Source organism: Salmo trutta, chromosome 18 (genome assembly GCF_901001165.1).
Source record: "Salmo trutta chromosome 18, fSalTru1.1, whole genome shotgun sequence".
NCBI classification, from domain to species: Eukaryota; Metazoa; Chordata; class Actinopteri; order Salmoniformes; family Salmonidae; genus Salmo; species Salmo trutta.
This window is the reverse complement of record NC_042974.1, coordinates 31543407-31563252: the sequence shown is the minus strand read 5'-3', so window position 1 is coordinate 31563252 and position 19846 is coordinate 31543407. Positions and strand designations below refer to the sequence as shown.

General features: G+C 44.0%; 1 protein-coding gene across 1 annotated transcript; it reads left to right on the top strand.

Moving 5' to 3' along the window:
* The first annotated feature begins 17130 nt into the window (after positions 1-17130).
* LOC115153198 (uncharacterized) lies at positions 17131-19744 on the top strand. The gene is made up of 4 exons (XM_029698390.1): positions 17131-17579; positions 18765-18991; positions 19126-19285; positions 19453-19744. Exons 1-4 carry the CDS (start codon positions 17285-17287, stop codon positions 19644-19646), a joined length of 876 nt encoding a protein of 291 aa, XP_029554250.1. The 5' UTR covers positions 17131-17284; the 3' UTR covers positions 19647-19744.
* Positions 19745-19846: the final 102 nt, after the last annotated feature.

The window sequence follows — 19846 nt, the reverse complement described above, 5'->3', positions numbered from 1 at the left end:
GGTATGACGTAGTACCGTGATAAAGTTGCTCTCACTGCACTGGAAGTTAATAGGAATACAACTTTCAGTTTGCAAAAACGTCTATCATACATGTCATATTTCAATACTGGCCGATGTCATAATTCGAGAGGACGTCTTCTCTCAAATGAGCCACTGATCATATTTTTTTGATATACAGTCGTGGCCAAAAGTTTGCTGCCTCAGTTTGTATGATGGCAATTTGCATATACTCCAGAATGTTATGAAGAGTGATCAGATGAATTGCAATTAATTGCAAAGTCTCTCTTTGCCATGCAAATGAACTGAATCCCCCAAAAACATTTCCACTTCATTTCAGCCCTGCCACAAAAGGACCAGCTGACATCATGTCAATGATTCTCTCGTTAACACAGGTGTGAGTGTTGACGACGACAAGGCTGGAGATCACTCTGTCATGCTGATTGAGTTTGAATAACAGACTGGAAGCTTCAAAAGGAGGTTGGTGCATGGAATCATTGTTCTTCCTCTTTCAACCATGGTTACCTGCAAGGAAACACATGGAATGGCAGCAGGCAGGTGTGAGTGAATCTGCACGCACAGTGAGGCGAAGACTGAGGATGGCCTGGTGTCAAGAAGATCAGCAAAGAAGCCACTTCTCTCCAGGGAAAAACTTCAGGGACAGACTGATATTCTGCAAAAGGTACAGGGATTGGACTGCTGAGGACTGGTCATTTTCTCTGATGAATCCCCTTTCCGATTGTTTGGGGCATCCGGAAAAAAGCTTGTCCGGAGAAGACAAGGTGAGCGCTACCATCAGTCCTGTGTCATGCCAACAGTAAAGCATCCTGAGACCATTCATGTGTGGGGTTGCTTCTCAGCCAAGGGAGTGGGCTCACTCACAATTTTGCCTAAGAACACAGCCATGAATAAAGAATGGTACCAACACATCCTCTGAGAGCAACTTCTTCCAAAAATCCAGGAACAGTTTGGTGACGAACAATGCCTTTTCCAGCATGATGGAGCACCTTTCCATAAGGCAAAAGTGATAACTAAGTGGCTCGGGGAACAAAACATTGATATTTTGGGTCCATGGCCAGGAAACTCCCCAGACCTTAATCCCATTGAGAACTTGCGGTCAATCCTCAAGAGGCGTGTGGACAAACAAAAACCCACAAATTCTGACAAACTCCAAGCATTGATTATGCAAGAATGGGCTGCCATCAGTCAGGATGTGGCCCAGAAGTTAATTGACAGCATGCCAGGGCGGATTGCAGAGGGAAAGGGTCAACACTGCAAATATTGACTCTTTGCATCAACTTTATGTAATTGTCAATAAAAGCCTTTGACACTTATGAAATGCTTGTAATTGTACTTCAGTATTCCATAGTAACACCTGACAAAAATATCTAAAGACACTGAAGCAGCAAACTTTGTGGAAATTAACATTTGTGTCATTCTCAAAACTTTTGGCCACGACTGTACCTAACTCGAGAAATGTGTAATTTAACAGTGTCTAGCACATTTTTCATATTTGTCTGCCTGTTCAGTCCAGGGTGCATTGCATGGTGCCGTTTCCAGAGATATTATAGAAAGGAGATAAATGAAGGACCGTGAATGAAGGAACATATAACGCCCCATCCAGCAGACTGTCGACCAATCACGTTCACATTTTCATGCTGTATCACGCGGTTGCTAAGCTAATCGTCATGCACTCCCTTCTCAAAGTATGTCGAGGAATGTGCCAATTTTCCACGAAAGCATGTTACAATTCCATCGCCCAGAATGCACCGCGCGGTTCATTGACGTATAATGGGCAACGGTTCCCATCTCCTCAAAAGTATATCTGCCGTTGCAAATACTAGACTCCATTCTGTGGCACACATCGATCTGCAGGTTGAACATGGTGAGATTGTAGACTCCTAAATTGATAGCCCGAAATTTCCAAAACAAACTGCACTAACTAGCTACTTTACATGCTGATATTGTGTTTTATTATTGTTTGTGGTTACATTTGCTTGCTAGCTAGCTCAAAGCTAGCCAGCCAGCCAGCAAGCCCATTGAGAGAGCATTGCATTGTGGATTTTGTAGTCGACTTGAGCTACAGATTTCCACAATGATTTTCTATGTTGCTACCAACCTTATTATGAAGCCAAAATAAAACATGTGTTCACCAAATATATTGTTTTTACATATTAGTGTTATTTAACACTGTAAATGAAAGGAATGAGTGGTTTTGGATGGATTTCTCCTTTTAAAAAATCTAATCAAATTAAATGTTATTGGTCACATACACATGGTTAGCAGATGTTAATGCGAGTGTAGCGAAATCCTTCCTCTAGGCAGGTCTCTATAGGTGACCAGGGGATTCTCTCTACCACATGCGAATGCCTCCGTGGAGCTCATGAGTGTAGCTATGCAGCCTATTTTGGTAGTTCATATCGGCCGTACGGATGTGGAATGTGAGTGGAGGAAGCCAGCCGTGCCCAACCAGGTGCAGTCAGTGGAAGACCTGTACCTGGCCGAAGACTACAACCCTCTTTCCCGAGAGCCCACAGAGGAGGATCTTGGCTAAGGAACTGACTCCGGGGCAGGTTCAGTGGAACGGCATGTTTCTTTGAACCTGAGCCAGAACAACCGCTACCCTCCCTGTCTGTACCAGATATTGTTAAAAAACAAGGGCACCTGGGGCATGCAGGCATCCTGGCTGGCATGTTGCTGTCAGTGGAGGAGCAGTAGGCTATACGCTAACAGGACAGTGCACCAACCCCAAATGGCACATCATGAGGAGAGAGCAATTATGGAGCAGTGGTTCAGGCCAAGCGCGTTACTCCATCACTGCTAAAAAGGGTCCTCAGATCAGTCATTGAAATCTTTTATCATCAACTGATAAAAGAGCAGGGCATCAAGGCATTCAAATGGGTATAGGGATGGATGAGCAGGAGTCAGGGTTTTGGGTCACAAGGTCTGGGATCCTGGGTGCCTCATCGGATGGTCTGGTGGGCATCATAGCAGCAGTGGTGGTCAAGTGTCCCTATGGTGCAAGAAACATTACCATTGAAGAGGAAGCAAAGTCAAAGGATTTCTATATCAAGGAGGGAGGGTCTTACAGCCTCCATAAGGACCATCTTTACTGGCACCAGGTCAGCTCCACATCCCTAGAAGGGACCCCTGCTTCTTCGTTGTGTGGACCACCAAAGCCTCCATCACCATCCCCGTCAACGTGACGACCTCAGACTCATATTGCTCCTCCTGTCAGTGAAGCCAAATGGTCCAAAAATATTACACATAGTTCATACACACACACAACGCTCCCAGAATAGGTTATATTACATATAAGTTTTGCTCAAAGCAGCAAACTAAAGTAATGTAAGTTCAATCACAAAGGCTGGTCTGAGTGCATCTCAGTTTCATTCAGTAGTACAACAATTCACATTGCATTTTATAGAGGGCACAGTGGGAATTTATAACTGTGATGTTCAAATTCTTTCTTACCCAGTGTCTTACAGTGTCTTACTTGCTGAAGGCCCCAGTCATCCCTGCCTGTAGGTGACATTGTTGAAAAACAAAAATGAATACAGATCATAGACAGACAGACTCCTAGAAAAGGTTATATTGCATTCAAGTTTTGCTCAAAGCAGCCAACTAAAGTAATGTAGATAACATAAGTTCAATCAAAGGCTGGTCTGAGTGCATCTCCGTTTTATTCAGTACTACAACAATTCACAATGCATTTTACATTGGGCACAGTGGGAATTTACAGTATTCAGACCCCTTGACTTTTTCCACTTTGTTACGTTACAGCCTTATTATTACGTTTGCAATTGCAACAAATAATCTGCTCAGACCCCAACCAAGGAGCATCAAAAGTCGTGCTATAAATTCTCAGACAAGATTCCTTGATGCCCTTCCAGACTCCCTCTGCCTACCCAAGGACGTCAGAGGACAAAAATCAATTAACCACCTAACTGAGGAACTCAATTTAACCTTGCACAATACCCTAGATGCAGTTGCACCCCTAAAAACTAAAAACATTTGTCATAAGAAACTAGCTCCCTGGTATACAGAAAATACAGGAGCTCTGAAGCAAGCTTCCAGAAAATTGGAACGGAAATGGCGCCACACCAAACTTTAGGTCTTCCGACTAGCTTGGAAAGACAGTACTGCGCAGTATCGAAGAGCCCTCACTGCTGCTCGATCATCCTATTTTTCCAACTTAATTGAGGAAAATAAGAACAATCCAAAATATATTTTTGACACTGTCGCAAAGCTAACTAAAAAGCAGCATTCCCCAAGAGAGGATGGCTTTCACTTCAGCAGTAATAAATTCATGAACTTCTTTGAGGAAAAGATCATGATCATTAGAAAGCAAATTACGGACTCCTCTTTAAATCTGCGTATTCCGCCAAAGCTCCGTTGTCTTGAGTCTGCACAACTCTGCCAGGACCTAGGATCAAGGGAGACACTAAAGTGTATTAGTACTATATCTCTTGACACAATGATGAAAATAATCATGGCCTCTAAACCTTCAAGCTGCATACTGGACCCTATTCCATCTAAACTACTGAAAGAGCTGCTTCCTGTGCTTGGCCCTCCTATGTTGAACATAATAAACGGCTCTCTATCCACCGGATGTGTACCAAACTCACTAAAAGTGGCAGTAATAAAGCCTCTCTTGAAAAAGCCAAATCTTGACCGAGAAAATATGAAAAACTATCAGCCAATATCGAATCTTCCATTCCTTTCAAAAATTTTAGAAAAAGCTGTTGCGCAGCAACTCACTGCCTTCCGAAAGACAAACAATGTATACGAAATGCTTCAGTCTGGTTTTAGACCCCATCATAGCACTGAGACTGCACTTTTGAAGGTGGTAAATGACCTTTTAAAGGCATCAGACCGAGGCTCTGCATCTGTCCTCGTGCTCCTAGATCTTAGTGCTGCTTTTGATACCATCGATCACCACATTCTTTTGGAGAGATTGGAAACCCAAATTGGTCTACACGGACAAGTTCTGGCCTGGTTTAGATCTTATCTGTCGGAAAGATATCAGTTTGTCTCTGTGAATGGTTTGTCCTCTGATAAATCAACTGTAAATTTCGGTGTTCCTCAAGGTTCCGTTTTAAGACCACAATTGTTTTCACTATATATTTTACCTCTTGGGGATGTCATTCGAAAACATAATGCTAAATTTCACTGCTATGCGGATGACACACAGCTGTACATTTCAATGAAACATGGTGAAGCCCCAAAATTGCCCTCGCTAGAAGCCTGTGTTTCAGACATAAGGAAGTGGATGGCTGCAAACTTTCTACTTTTAAACTCAGACAAAACAGAGATGCTTGTTCTAGGTCCCAAGAAACATAGAGATCTTCTGTTGAATATGACAATTAATCTTGATGGTTGTACAGTCATCTCAAATAAAACTGTGAAGGACCTCGGCGTTACTCTGGACCCTGCTCTCTCTTTTGAAGAACATATCAAGGCTGTTTCAAGGACAGCTTTTTTCCATCTACGTAACATTTCAAAAATCAGAAACTTTCTGTCCAAAAAGGATGCAGAAAAATTAATCCACGCTTTTGTTACTTCTAGGTTGGACTACTGCAATGCTCTACTTTCCGGCTACCCGGATAAAGCACTAAATAAACTTCAGTTAGTGCCAAATATGGCTGCTAGAATCCTGACATGAACCAAAAAATTTGATCATATTACTCCAGTGCTAGCCTCCCTACACTGGCTTCCTGTTAAGGCAAGGGCTGATTTCAAAGTTTTACTGCTAACCTACAAAGCATTACATGGGCTTGCTCCTACCCATCTTTCCGATTTGGTCCTGCTGTACATACCTATACGTACGCTACGATCACAAGACGCAGGCCTCCTAAATGTCCCTAGAATTTCAAAGCAAACAGCTGGAGGCAGGGCTTTCTCCTATAGAGCTCCATTTTTATGGAATGGTCTGCCTACCCATGTGAGAGACGCAGACTCGGTCTCAACCTTTAAGTCTTTACTGAAGACTCATCTCTTGCTGTCTCTGCCTGGGCAGTTCCCCTCTCTCCACTGGGATTCTCTGCCTCTAACCCTATTACAGGGGCTGAGTCACTGGCTTACTGGTGTTCTTCCATGCAGTCCCTAGGAGGGGTGCGTCACTTGAGTGGGTTGAGTCACTGACGTGGTCTTCCTGTCTGGGTTGGCGCCCCCCTTGGGTTGTGACGTGGCGGAGATCTTTGTGGGCTATACTCGGCCTTGTCTCAGGATGGTAAGTTGGTGAATGAAGATATCCCTCTAGTGGTGTGGGGGCTGTGCTTTGGCAAAGTGGGTGGGGTTATATCCTGCCTGTTTTGCCCTGTCCGGGGGTATCATCGGATGGGGCCCACAGTGTCTCCTGACCCCTCCTGTCTCAGCCTCCAGTATTTATGCTGCAGTAGTTTGTGTGTCGGGGGGCTAGGGTCAGTCTGTTATATCTGGAGTATTTCTCCTGTCTTATCCGGTGTCCTGTGTGAATTTAAGTATGCGCTCTCTAATTCTCTCTTTCTTTCTTTTTTTCTCTCTCTTGGAGGACCTGAGCCCTAGGACCATGCCTCAGGACTACCTGGCATGATGACTCCTTGCTGTCCCCAGTCCACCTGGCCGAGCTGCTGCTCCAGTTTCAACTGTTCTGCCTGCGGCTATGGAACTCTGACCTGTTCACCGGACGTGCTACCTGTCCCAGACCTGCTGTTTTCAACTCTCTAGAGACAGCAGGAGCAGTAGAGATACTCTCAATGATCGGCTATGAAAAGCCAACTGACATTTACTCGAGGTGCTGACTTGTTGCACCCTCGACAACTACTGTGATTATTATTATTTGACCATGCTGGTCATTTATGAACATTTGAACATCTTGGCCATGTTCTGTTATAATCTGCACCCGGCACAGCCAGAAGAGGACTGGCCACCCCTCATCGCCTGGTTCCTCTCTAGGTTTCTTCCTAGGTTTTTGGCCTTTCTAGGGAGTTTTTCCTAGCCACCGTGCTTCTACACCTGCATTACTTGCTTTTTGGGGTTTTAGGCTGGGTTTCTGTACAGCACTTTGAGAAATCAGCTGATGTAAGAAGGCCTATATGAATACATTTGATTTGATTTATTCTAAAATGTATTAAATTAGTGTTTTTCCTCATCGATCTATACACAATACCCCAACATGACGAAGCGAAAATGCTAAATTTATAAAAAATAAAATGGAAATACTTTATTTATTTACATAAGTATTCAGACTCTTTGCTATGAGACTCGACATTTAGCTCAGGTTCATCCTGTTTCCATTGATCATCCTTGAGATGTTTCTACAACTTGATTGGAGTCCACATGTGATAAATGAAATTGATTGGACAGGTGCATCAGATGCTGTAGGTGTCCTGGAGGGCAGATAGTTTGCCCCCGGTGATGGGTTAAGCAGACTGCACCACCCTCTGGAGAGCCCTGCAGCTGGTGAAGTTCACACACCAGGTGGTGATACAGCCCGACAGGATGGTCTCAAATTTCTTCAGCCTCCTGAAGTTGAAGAGGGGCTGTTCATTGACTACAGCTCAACATTCAACACCATAGTACCCTCCAAGCTCATCATTAAGCTTGGGGCCCTGGGTCTGAACCCTGCCCTGTGCAACTGGGCCCTGTTGCGCCTTCACCACACTGTCTGTGTGGTGAAGGCCATTTCAGATCGTCACTGATGTGTCCGCGGAGGAAATTGAAGCTTTCCACCTTCTCCACTGCAGTCCCGTCGATGTGGATAGGGGCGTGCTCCCTCTGCTGTTTCCTGAAGTTCACAATCAGCTCCTTTGTTTTGTTGACATTGAGTGAGAGGTTGTTTTCCTTGCACCACTCTCCCAGAGCTTAGAGGTACTATGGTGTTGAATGCTGAGCCATAGTCAATGAACAGCATTCTTGCATAGTTATTCCTCTTGTCCAGATGGGATAGGGCAGTGTGCAGTGCGATGGTGAATACATTGTCTGTGGATGTATTGGGCCGGTAAGCAAATTGAAGTGGGTTTAGGGTGTCAGGTAAGGTAGAGATGATATGATCCTTAACTAGCCTCTCAAAGCACTTCACGATGACAGAAGTGAGTGCTATGGGCGATAGTCATTTAGTTCAGTTACCTTTGCTTTCTTGGGTACAGGAACAATGGTTGAGATCTTGAAGCAAGTGGGGACAGCAGACTGGTATAGGGAGAGACTGAATATGTCCGTAAACACTCCAGCCAGCTGATCTGCGCATGCGCTGAGGATGCGGCTAGGGATGCCATCTGTGCCGGCAGCCTTGCAAGGGTTAACATGCTTAAATGTCTTACGTCGGCCACAGAGAAGGAAAGCCCACAGTCCTTGGTAGCGGGCCTTGTCGTTGGCACGGTGTTATCCTCAAAGCGGGTGAAGGTATTTAGCTTGTCCGGAAGCAAGACGTTGGTGTCCGAGACGTGGCTGGTTTTCCCTTTGTAGTCCATGATTGTCTGTAGACCCTGTCACATACGTCTTGTGTCTGAGCCGTTGAATTGCAACTCCACTTTGTACTGACATTTTGCCTTTTTGATTGCCTTACGTAGGGAATAACTACCCTGTTTGTATCCGGCCATATTCCCAGTCACCTTGCCATGGTTAAATGCGATGGTTTGCGCTTTCAGTTTTGCGCGAATGCTGCCATCTATCCACGGTTTCTAGTTCAGGTAGGTTATAATAGTCAACGTGGGTACAACATTTCCTATACACTTCCTGATGAAGTCAATCACTGTATCTGTGTAGTTGTCACTGATATTCTCAGAGGCTACCTAGAACATATCCCAGTCCGCATGATCAAAACAATCTTGAAGCATGAATTCCGATTGGTCAGACCAGCGTTGAATAGACCTTAGCACGGGTACTTCCTGTTTGAGTTTCTGCTTATAGGAATGGAGGAGAAAAATGAAGTCGTGATCAGATTTGCAGAAGGGAGGGCGGGGAGGGCCTTGTAGGCATTTCGAAAAGTTGAGTAGCAGTGGTCCAATTTTTTACCAGCGTGAGTATTACAGTCAATGTGTTGGTAGTACTTCGGTGGCGTTTCCTCAAATTTGCTTTGTTAAAATCTGTATTCCCAAGAGAGCCATGTTTCCATGAAAAAGAGTATGTTAAAATCCCTAATGTCTCTCTGGAATGAGATCCTTGCCCTGAGCTCGTCTACTTTATTATCCAGAGACTGAACATTAGCGTGTAATATACTCGGAAGTGTTGGATGGTGTGAGTCGGACTAGAAGCACTCAGAATACCTCTTCTCCGCCGGCGGTGTTTTGGAGCAGCCTCTGGAATAAGTTCAATTGCCCTGGGGGTACGAACAAAGGATTAAATTCAGGAAAGTTGTCACGTCCTGACCAGTAAAGGGGTTATTTGTTATTGTAGTTTGGTCAGGGCGTGGCAGGGGGTGTTTGTTTTGTGTGGTTCGGGTTTTTTGGTTTATGTTCTACATTTTCTATTTCTATGTGTTTATCTAGTTTTTCTATATCTATGTTGGTTTTGGTACAACCTCCAATTAGAAGCAGCTGGTTGTCGTTGCCTCTAATTGGAGGCCATATTTAGTTGGGTTAGTTCTCTTCTGTTTTGTGGGTGGTTGTTTCCAGTATAGTCTGTGCCCCTTATTGGACTGGTTTCATCGTTTGTTTTGTTTAAGTGTTTTCCTTCAATAAATAAGAAGATGATAAATATACCCGCTGCATTTTGGTCCACTCCTTATGACAAACGTTACAAAAGTTGTATTTCTGGTCGTAATGCTGAGTTACCACCGCTCTGATATCCAAAAGTTCTTTCCCACTGTATGTAATATCACCAAAAAAATTCTGCCCTAATAATGTAAGAAATAACACACAAAAAAAACAAAATACTGCAAAGTTGCTTAGGAGCTAGAAGCAGAGCTACCATATCTGTCAGCATCTTACACTCAGTACACTGCATTTATTGCGTCCAAAATACCACAGTCGTCAACAGTTACTGCACTGATATGGCCTCTGCAGAAATCAGGGTATTCATACTTCTTTTGCTTTGCGGCGCAGCGCAGAGCTGTTGTGAAGGAAGTTGTCAAGGAAGTGAGTTTGAATAATACAGGACCTCCCACACTCACCTACCATCAACCAATCATGTCAATGCGGAGCTACTGCATGCAGAGCCCTCCTTATTGTTACAAAATTTTAGGAGGTGCAAAGCGATGCGGTACAGGCTCAATATGTCCTCTGCATGCCTCCGGAGGCTCCGAAATTGCATCACACCATCCATATGGCGCCTTCGACCACATTTTCGGATCAAGAATAAATTGGCTTTTAGAATGAACATTGCACAGTCGATATTAAATAGAACGTTGTGGCCCCGCCCGCCTTGGGGGGAAACAACCCATGGTCAGCCCATTGGCTCACAGCAAAAATGTGACCATTTTCAAACACAATGTTCTTGTTGTCTGCTTGTTAAAGTCAATTACAGAACTACATTTAAGAACATTCCTAAAGATTACTTTTCAACATTGCCTATTCCCGAACATTCTCACTACGTAATATTGTAGGGCTTTCCTCATGCCCGTTTTCATGATGGTGATAGCATCCATGTGAGAGTTTGTGCTAGTTAGCTACCGACCAGAACATAAGCTAGCCAAGACCAACAACACAAAATAAACGGACTAAACAGATGCCACTAACAGTAGTAAATGGAGTTACAAACAGACTATACTAAACAAGTTAAATGTCTTACCTGTGATGAAATGTTTTCCACACACATAGCTACATGTAGCCTACTTGGAAATCGGGTCTCCACAATTTCCCACTCTCCCACGCTGAATAGTCTGAAGCCATAGGGCTCTTCTTTCAGGCTATATTTCCCTAAGTCGGAGCATTGCGAACTGTAGGTCGGTATTTTTGAACAAACACAGCAGCTTTTCGGCATTTTTTGTTATTTCTGTATAACAAAAAAATCTACGTCCAAGTTAGCTCTTTTACACTGGGGGTCAATGGGAAAGAATGTTTGTTTTCCCCAATTTGTGGGTGCGTTCGAGGGGAATTCCTTATTATTACCTCTGAGTAGGGCTGGCATTTTGACCCCATTCTGTAACTCAAGTAATTTAATAGGATCTCTATGGCTCAAACCCTCTTTGCCTCAAAACATTCCTTTGTTCTTTGAGCTGCTTGAGCCAGAGACAGAAAAGGAAGCGAAGCATCCCACTCCATCTTCTTTTTTAAATTTGTATTGGTGGATCGCAACCAACTAAAAGGTGCATACACCGCCACCTACGTGCTGGAGTGTGAGGTCAGTCACGGCCTCCCTATCAATTTCTCTAATCTAGCCCTGTGCTTCCGCCTGTTGTCCTGGAGTGTTAATTCATCACATGTTGTGACAAAAAAAAGCAACGGGAAAGAGGACAGGTAAAAGGGAAGAAAAGTTACCCTACCAACTAATCCTACACCCATTAAAACGTCACTACGATTCCACTACCCTATCTGATCCTACACCAGACCGGCAGCCTAGGAGGACGGGACACTATCATTCAACACACCTTGTAACTCAATCTTATTCACTCAAGAACTTGTCTGCTGCTGCCACCACATCAATTTGAACACTAAGAAACCAACCTTACTGACGCACATGTTAATCCTATCACTCTCTATATGCCTATGCCTACTCTATGGGAGCCTCTTAGGATCCCTCAACCTGGACCCATGTTCTTCTACTACTGTCCTCAGTCCCTCAGCGTACAACACTTTCTGTACTACTATAACCCTGGCAACCTCAACCTGCCTTTCCCTCACCGGACACTTCTGATCTCCAGCACCATGAGTACTCCTACAGTTAACACTCACAACTTTTTCCACCAATACTACAGTCTTATGCACACTTCTCACATCTAGGAATCTTCCTCCTACACATGGCTACAACATGACCATAAGCCTCTGCATCAAAACTCAGCAGGACAGACAGTGTCTTCTCTGTTTCAACACACTCTCCACCGGGTCTGCGTCATACCAAACGGTGGGCGTCACAGACATGGGAATCTTTAATTTCAGTTGATCCTCCTCAACACAATGCAACCCCAGTTATCACTCCTTTCAACAGCGCCCTGATCCGAACAGCAAAGCAAGTCACAGTTCATGTCCCAAGGCAGTTGGTGTGGAGTGGCTGCTCATCACGAGTTCACTTCAAATTACTTTCAACAACTCAACAGTCCCCAAACTCTTCTCCACCCAACTTGACACCAAATCTGAATCAGCCTGAAGGCAAGGATACATTCTCTCAAAAAAAATTATAAAATCACATTCCCACTGGGCCAGAATCATCTTTGTCATCATTTCCTTCTTCCTGCTCTTCACAGACATCAACCTCCACACCATGCAGCTCCAAATCCTCTCCTTCATTTTATTAAACATCATCCTCTCTCTCTCTTCAACTCCTTCAAACGCCATGTTACTCTAATCAGTTTCACGTTCTGAGCTACTGAAGTACGGTTTTCCATTTTTATACTTGATAGTAGAGATCTTCAGGAATCTACCTGTACCCAAATACCCATCGGGTCCAGATCAGATTTAAAAAAAATGTCACAGGTCTGGGTCGGATCTGATTGTTACGGGTCTCAGGTATGTGAAATTCTAACTGACTTGTCTGGAAGGACACGTACAGATCCGAACGCGATGCTGCAGTAGCGAGAGATTTGATAAGCAAGAGCAGCAGCTTAAATTTTCATAAGAGTTGAGCATGTACAGTTGAAGTCGGAAGTTTACATACACCTTAGCCAAATACATTTAAACTCAGTTTTTCACAATTCCTGACATTTAATCCTAGTAAAAATTCTCTATCTTAGGTCAGTTAGGATCACCACTTTATTTTAAGAATGTGAAATGTCAGAATAATAGTAGAGAGAATGATTTATTTCATGTTTTATTGCTTTCAACACATTCCCAGAGGGTCAGAAGTTTACATACACTCAATTAGTATTTGGTAGCATTGCCTTTAAATTGTTTAACTTGGGTCAAACGTCTTGGATAGCCTTCCACAACCTTCCCACAATAAGATGGGTGAATTTTGGCCCATTCCTCCTGACAGAGTTGGTGTAACTGAGTCAGGTTTGTAGGCCTCTTTTCTCACACACACTTTTTCAGTTCTGCCCACAAACTTTCTATGGGATTGAGGTCAGGACTTTGTGATGGCCACTCTAATCCCTTGACTTTGTTGTCCTTAAGCAATTTTGCTACAACTTTGGAAGTATGCTTGGGATCATTGTCCATTTGGAAGACCCATTTGCGACCAAGCTTTAACTTCCTGACTAACATTTTATTTATTTGTATTTATTTCACATTTATTTAACCAGGTAGGCAAGTTGAGAACAAGTTCTCATTTACAATTGCAACCTGGCCAAGATAAAGCAAAGTAGTTCGACACATACAACAACACAGAGTTACACATGGAGTAAAACAAACATACAGTCAATAATACAGTAGAAAAATAAGTCTATATACAATGTGAGCAAATGAGGTGAGATAAGGGAGGTAAAGGCAAAAAAGGCCATGGTGGCAAAGTAAATACAATATAGCAAGTAAAACACTGGAATGGTAGATTTGTAGTGGAAGAAAGTGCAAAGTATAAATATAAATAATGGGGTGCAAAGGAGCAAAATAAATAAATAAATGCAGTAGGGGAAAAGGTAGTTGTTTGGGCTAAATTATAGATGGGCTAGGTACAGGTGCAGTGATCTGTGAGCTGCTCTGACAGCTGGTGCTTAAAGTTAGTGAGGGAGATATGAGTCTCCAACTTCAGTGATTTTTGCAGTTCGTTTGGCTTTGGGGGTGACCAGAGAGATATCAAATCAAATCAAAATCAAATCAAATGTATTTATATAGCCCTTCGTACATCAGCTGCTATCTCAAAGTGCTGTACAGAAACCCAGCCTAAAACCCCAAACAGCAAGCAATGCATGTGAAAGAAGCACGGTGGCTAGGAAAAACTCCCTAGGAAAAACTCCCTAGAAAGGACAAAAACCTAGGAAGAAACCTAGAGAGGAACCAGGCTATGAGGGGTGGCCAGTCCTCTTCTGGCTGTGCCGGGTGGATATTATAACAGAACATGGTCAAGATGTTAAAATGTTCATAAATGATCAGCATGGTCAAATAATAATAATCGTAGTAGTTGTCGAGGGTGCAACAAGCACGTCCGGTGAACAGGTCAGGGTTCCATAGCCGCAGGCAGAACAGTTGAAACTGGAGCAGCAGCACGGCCAGGTGGACTGGGGACAGCAAGGAGTCATCATGCCAGGTAATCCTGAGGCATGGTCCTAGGGCTCAGGTCCTCCGAGAGAAAGAAAGAAAGAGAGAATATATTTAAATTCACACAGGACACCGGATAAGACAAGAGAAATACTCCAGATGTAACAGACTGACCCTAGCCCCCCGACACATAAACTACTGCGGCATAAATACTGGAGGCTGAGACAGGAGGGATCAGAAGACACTGCTGGAGTGCGTGCTACAGGTGGGTGCTGCTATGGTGACCAGTGAGCAGAGATAAGGAGGAACTTTACCTAGCAGGGTCTTGTAGAGGACCTGGAGCCAGTGGGTTTGGCGACGAGTATGAAGCGAGGGCCAGCCAACAAGAGCGTACAGGTCGCAGTGGTGGGTAGTATATGGGGCTTTGGTGACAAAACGGATGGCACTGTGATAGACTGCATCCAGTTTATTGAGTAGGGTATTGGAGGCTATTTTATAAATGACATCGCCGAGGTCGAGGATCGGTAGGATGGTCAGTTTTACGAGGGTATGTTTGGCAGCATGAGTGAAGGAAACTTTGTTGCAAAATAGGAAGCCAATTCTAGATTTAAATTTGGATTGGAGATGTTTGATGTGAGTCTGGAAGGAGAGCTTACAGTCTAACCAGACACCTAGGTATTTGTAGTTGTCCACATATTCAGAACCGTCCAGAGTAGTGATGCTGGATGGGCGGGCAGGTGCAGGCAGCGATCGGTTGAAGAGCATGCATTTAGTTTTACATGTATTTAAGAGCAGTTGGAGGCCACAGAAGGAGAGTTGTATGGCATTGAAGCTCGTCTGGAGGGTTGTTAATACAGTGTCCAAAGAAGGGCCAGAAGTATACAGAATGGTGTCGTCTGCGTAGAGGTGGGTCAGAGAATCACCAGCAGCAAGAGCGACATCATTGATGTATACAGAGAAGAGAGTCGGCCCAAGAATTGAACCCTGTGGCACCCCCATAGAGACTACCAGAGGCCCGGACAAGAGGCCATCCGATTTGACACATTGAACTCTATCAGAGAAGTAGTTGGTGAACCAGGCGAGGCAGTCATTTGAGAAACCAAGGCTGTTTAGTCTGCTGATAAGAATGCCCTGGCCAGGTCGATGAATACGGCTGCACAGTAATGTCTCTTATCAATGGCGGTTATGATATCGTTTAGGACCTTGAGCGTGGCTGAGGTGCACCCATGACCAGCTCTGAAACCAGATTGCATAGCGTCTGTGACAACATGGGCCCATACTACCGATCCTCGGCGATGTCATTTACAAAATAGCCTCCAACACTCTACTCAACAAATTGGATGCAGTCTATCACAGTGCCATCTCTTTTGTCCCCAAAGCCCCATATACTACCCACCATTGTGACCTGTACGCTCTCGTTGGCTGGCCCTCGCTTCATACTCGTCGCCAAACCCACTGGCTCCAGGTCATCTACAAGTCTCTGCTATGTAAAGCCCAGCCTTATCTCAGCTCACTGGTCACCATAGCAGCACCCACCCGTAATATCCGCTCCAGCAGGTATATCTCACTGGTCACCCCCAAAGCCAATTTCTCATATCTCTATCACTAGCTTTAAGCACCAGCTGTCAGAGCAGCTCACAGATCACTGCACCTGTACATAGCCCATCTGTAAATAGCCCATCCAACTACCTTATCCCCATACTGTATTTATTTATCTTGCTCCTTTGCACCTAAGTATCACTACTTGCACATTCATCTTCTGCACATCAATCACTCCAGTGTTTAATTGGTATATTGTAATTACTTCGCCACCATGGCCTATTTATTGCTTTACCTCCCTTATCTTACCTCATTTGCACACACTGTATATATACTTTTTCTACTGTATTATTGACCGTATGTTTGTTTATTCCATGTGTAACTCTGTGTTGTTGTATGTGTCGAACTGCTTTGCTTTATTCTTGGCCAGGTCGCAGATGTAAATGAGAACTTGTTCTCAACTAGCCTACCTGGTTAAATAATGGTGATTTTTTTTTTATATATAAAAATAATGGCACAGATACAAAGATGAGTCCTCTATCTCTATGGTCCCACCTGCTCTCTCCTCCTCCCATCTTTGAGATCATATATTTCTCGTTATAGTGGGCACTCAACTATCTTGTCAATATAATAGATCGGGCTCTCCAACCCTGTTCCTGGAGAGCTACCCTCCAGTAGGTTTTTGCTCCAACCCCAGTTGTAACTAACCTGATTAAATGTATTAACCTTAAGCATCTAATTATTAGAATCAGGCGGGCTAGATTGGGGTTGGAGTGAAAACCTACAGGACAGTAGCTCTCTTAGAACAGGGTCCTGTAATTAATCATCTTTGGCAGGGGAACAAAACTGTTTACCAAATATTGGGTGGGTTTGAGTGGTAAGGCCAAAGCAACTGAATGTAGACAAGTAGAAGTCAAGGGAGGTGCATCTCAGACAGCCAAAACTTCATGACCTTTGATCACAGGATTTTTGTAAAGTGAATGCAGTCGACATGTAGGCGCAAATCAGTCATCGTGTTTAACAGCATAGTGCAACACACTTTGAAAGGCGGAGACCATCCCCTTGAAGGTTCCCAATCACTCACAGCTGGCACAAAAAAAAGATATACTTGAAATGTTGGAACCTTGATGATCACCACATTGTGTTAGTTAAAGTTACATCAAATGTAGCCTACAATGTAACAATTTCTATCAGCGGGCTACAATGTTACTGTTATGGTTACATTCAGCATACATGCTAATTGGCATCATTCCATGAACTAAAAACTTTCAAGATAAATATGCAGTCAACCCGTGGGAAAGGAATATGTTTATTGTTGCGGTGGGAATTGTAGTTCTTCTGGCTTTCCCAATGTTCTCGCAACATTACAGTGACGTTGTTGCAACGTGATATCATGCGCTGGCTGTGGACTGCTTGATAACCACTTCCGCTTTTTTTCCTCGCAGGTCAATATTTGCGTTTACCTAGAAAGACAGTAAAGACATTGTAGAAAGGTTTTTGTTGGTTAAAACTCACGTTTAGGAGATCGACAGGTTGAGATATTTATGGAGCATAATAATGGAGATACTTCTAGCTGGTCGATGCAGCGACGAATGGAAGGTTTGGTCAACAAACACATGGCAGACATAGCACTAGAAACACTCCAACAGAGACTATCAGCTGTGTCCGACGAAATGAACCATCTTGCGGAACATGTCTCGAGACGCTCGGAGGATGTTCCCAAGTATGATATTCCAAGACGCACAGATGTAAACTTTGACGTTGAGTCACTGAGTGCAACATTTAGCACGGGTGGTGTTGGGGAAAAGTTGGCGATCCCAGGCACCTCATCATCAGCAGGTAACGTTTTACCCTTGCCTGATTAACTATAGTTATGTTTTTAGAGTTCATTTCCTACTTTGTTTTGTATTTTCTTGGAAGTAACAACTATCGGGAAAAAAACAAAGAATCCCAGGAATGATTCAGTTGTGTGACCAATCAGATTCTCAGGAGAAACATAGTACCCCAGGCTACATTTCTAATTGGCTGAAGAGTTACAGTAGCCAATGACACTCACTCGCTGTTTTAGATTGATGGGGAAAATGACTACAGTTAGGCCTGTCACTGTTCCAAAATGTGACACAAAATACGACAAATCAACAAACTGACATGTCAATTCAATAAATTCTTGAAATTCCAATTTTTTTCTCTCCAATTCTCAAGAAAAGGACACTTCCTTGAAAATAAGAAACATCTTCGTAGAAAAAAACATGTTTTTAAGTCTCCAGGTGAAATTAATAGTCCCTATGCTGTAATCAAATAAAATTGTATTAGTCACATACACTGAATACAACAGGTGTAGACCTTACAGTGAAATGCTTACTTACAAGCCCCTAACCAACAATGCAGTTTAAAAACTATGAATAAGAAATAAAGGAACAAGTAATTAAAGAGCAGCAGTGAAATAACAATAGCGAGACTATATACAGGGGGTACCGGTACAGAGTCAATGTGCGGGGGCACCGGTTAGTTGTGGTAATTGAGGTAGTATGTACATGTAGGTAGAGTTATTAAAGTGACTACGCATAGATAATAACAGAGTAGCGGCGGTGTAAATGAGGGGGTGGGGGGGCAATGCAAATAGTCTGGGTAGCCATTTGATTTAATGTTCAGGGGTCTTTTGGCTTGGGGGTAGAAGTCTATGACTAGGGTAGCTGGAGTTTAACTATTTTTAGGGCCTTCCTTGGACACTGCCTGGTATAGAGGTCCTGGATGGCAGGAAGCTTGGCCACAGTGATGTACTGGGCCGTACGCACTGCCCGCTGTAGTGCCTTGCAGTCGGAGGCCGAGCAGTTGCCATACCAGGCAGTGATGCAACCAGTCAGGATGCTCTCGATGGTGCAGTTGTAGAACCTTTTGAGGATCTGAGGACCCATGCCAAATCTTTTGTCTCCTGAGGGGGAATAGGTTTCCTCCATTGTATGGAATTGGCCCCTACCTTGACCCTGTGTCATCCTAAATCAGTTTCTATCCACTGTTCCTCAGAGACGGCGGCCCAGCGTAAAATCATCTCCCTGCTGGTGGAGATTAAGGAGGAGCAGCAGAGACAGTGGGGCGTTTTGAGGCAGATGCAGGCCAGGGTTCAGGGCCAGAGCTTTCCGGTGGTAGAGGAAGAGGTGGAGGCTCTAGACATTGACATCCCACTGAGGACCATGGAGCAGCTAGATGACACAGAGAGGCACCTGGAGGATGCAGGAGCACAGAAGAGAATGGTAGGTGGACCGAGTGACCCGCAAAGGCTTGAACCAGCGACAAGCACACTACCTACTGTTGTAGTATAATACTGCTAAATAAAATAATGGGAAGTGATTGTGTTATAAATGGTGTATGTGTCTATCTATGACAGGTGTCTCACCTGTCACGAATGGGTGGGGCCACGTTTGATGATGCGGTGCGAAGGCTCATGCAGGCAGTGCTATCTTTTGCTGTGGGCTCTGAGCTCAACTGGGTGGGCCGAGGCCAGAAAAGGAGCTTCAGAAACACCCGCCTCCAAGGGGTTCTCTTTTGTAAGTACCGGTATCATATCTTACACGTACTGTTAGGGTTGGAGAGCGGGATGCATGGCTAGCTAGATGGATCATACGAAAGATCAGTCTCCATAGACATTTGGGAAGTAAACCACTGAAGTGAATTGGGATGCAGCACTGACCTCACTACTTCTCTATCACGGTAGGTGCTCTGAAAAGAACCCCAGTGGGCAAAGAGGCCACACATCACCAGTTTGCAGACGTGGTGAAGAAGTGGCTGCGGTTCGCCCCGTTCAGACAGGGAGGGAGTGGTCGACGGCATTATAAACCACCTGGTGACTTCCTGTGTCCAAAGGAATGTGTAGGTCTGCCTACACATCAGCCTACACATCCACAGTAACTCACAATCAGCTTACTAAATATATATATTGTTTAACATTTTAGTTTTTTTTCCTAAGTTTGTTACATTGCAAAAAATAAATGCTATTTGAATGTGAATACACGCAGTTTGGCCCATGTTACTTCATACAGGGCCAAACCTGTGATCTGCGCAAGTAACTTGGACCCCTGCATAAATCATGCAATGATGTAAATCACGTG

What these genes read in the sequence shown, in the direction of transcription:
- LOC115153198 (XM_029698390.1), top strand. Translation starts at nt 17,285, where the DNA reads ATGGAGCATAATAATGGAGATACTTCTAGCTGGTCGATGCAGCGACGA. An exon ending in AGGCACCTCATCATCAGCAG is followed by an intron (nt 17,580 to 18,764) that starts GTAACGTTTTAC and finishes ACTGTTCCTCAG; the next exon opens with AGACGGCGGCCCAGCGTAAA. An exon ending in CCTCCAAGGGGTTCTCTTTT is followed by an intron (nt 19,286 to 19,452) that starts GTAAGTACCGGT and finishes CTATCACGGTAG; the next exon opens with GTGCTCTGAAAAGAACCCCA.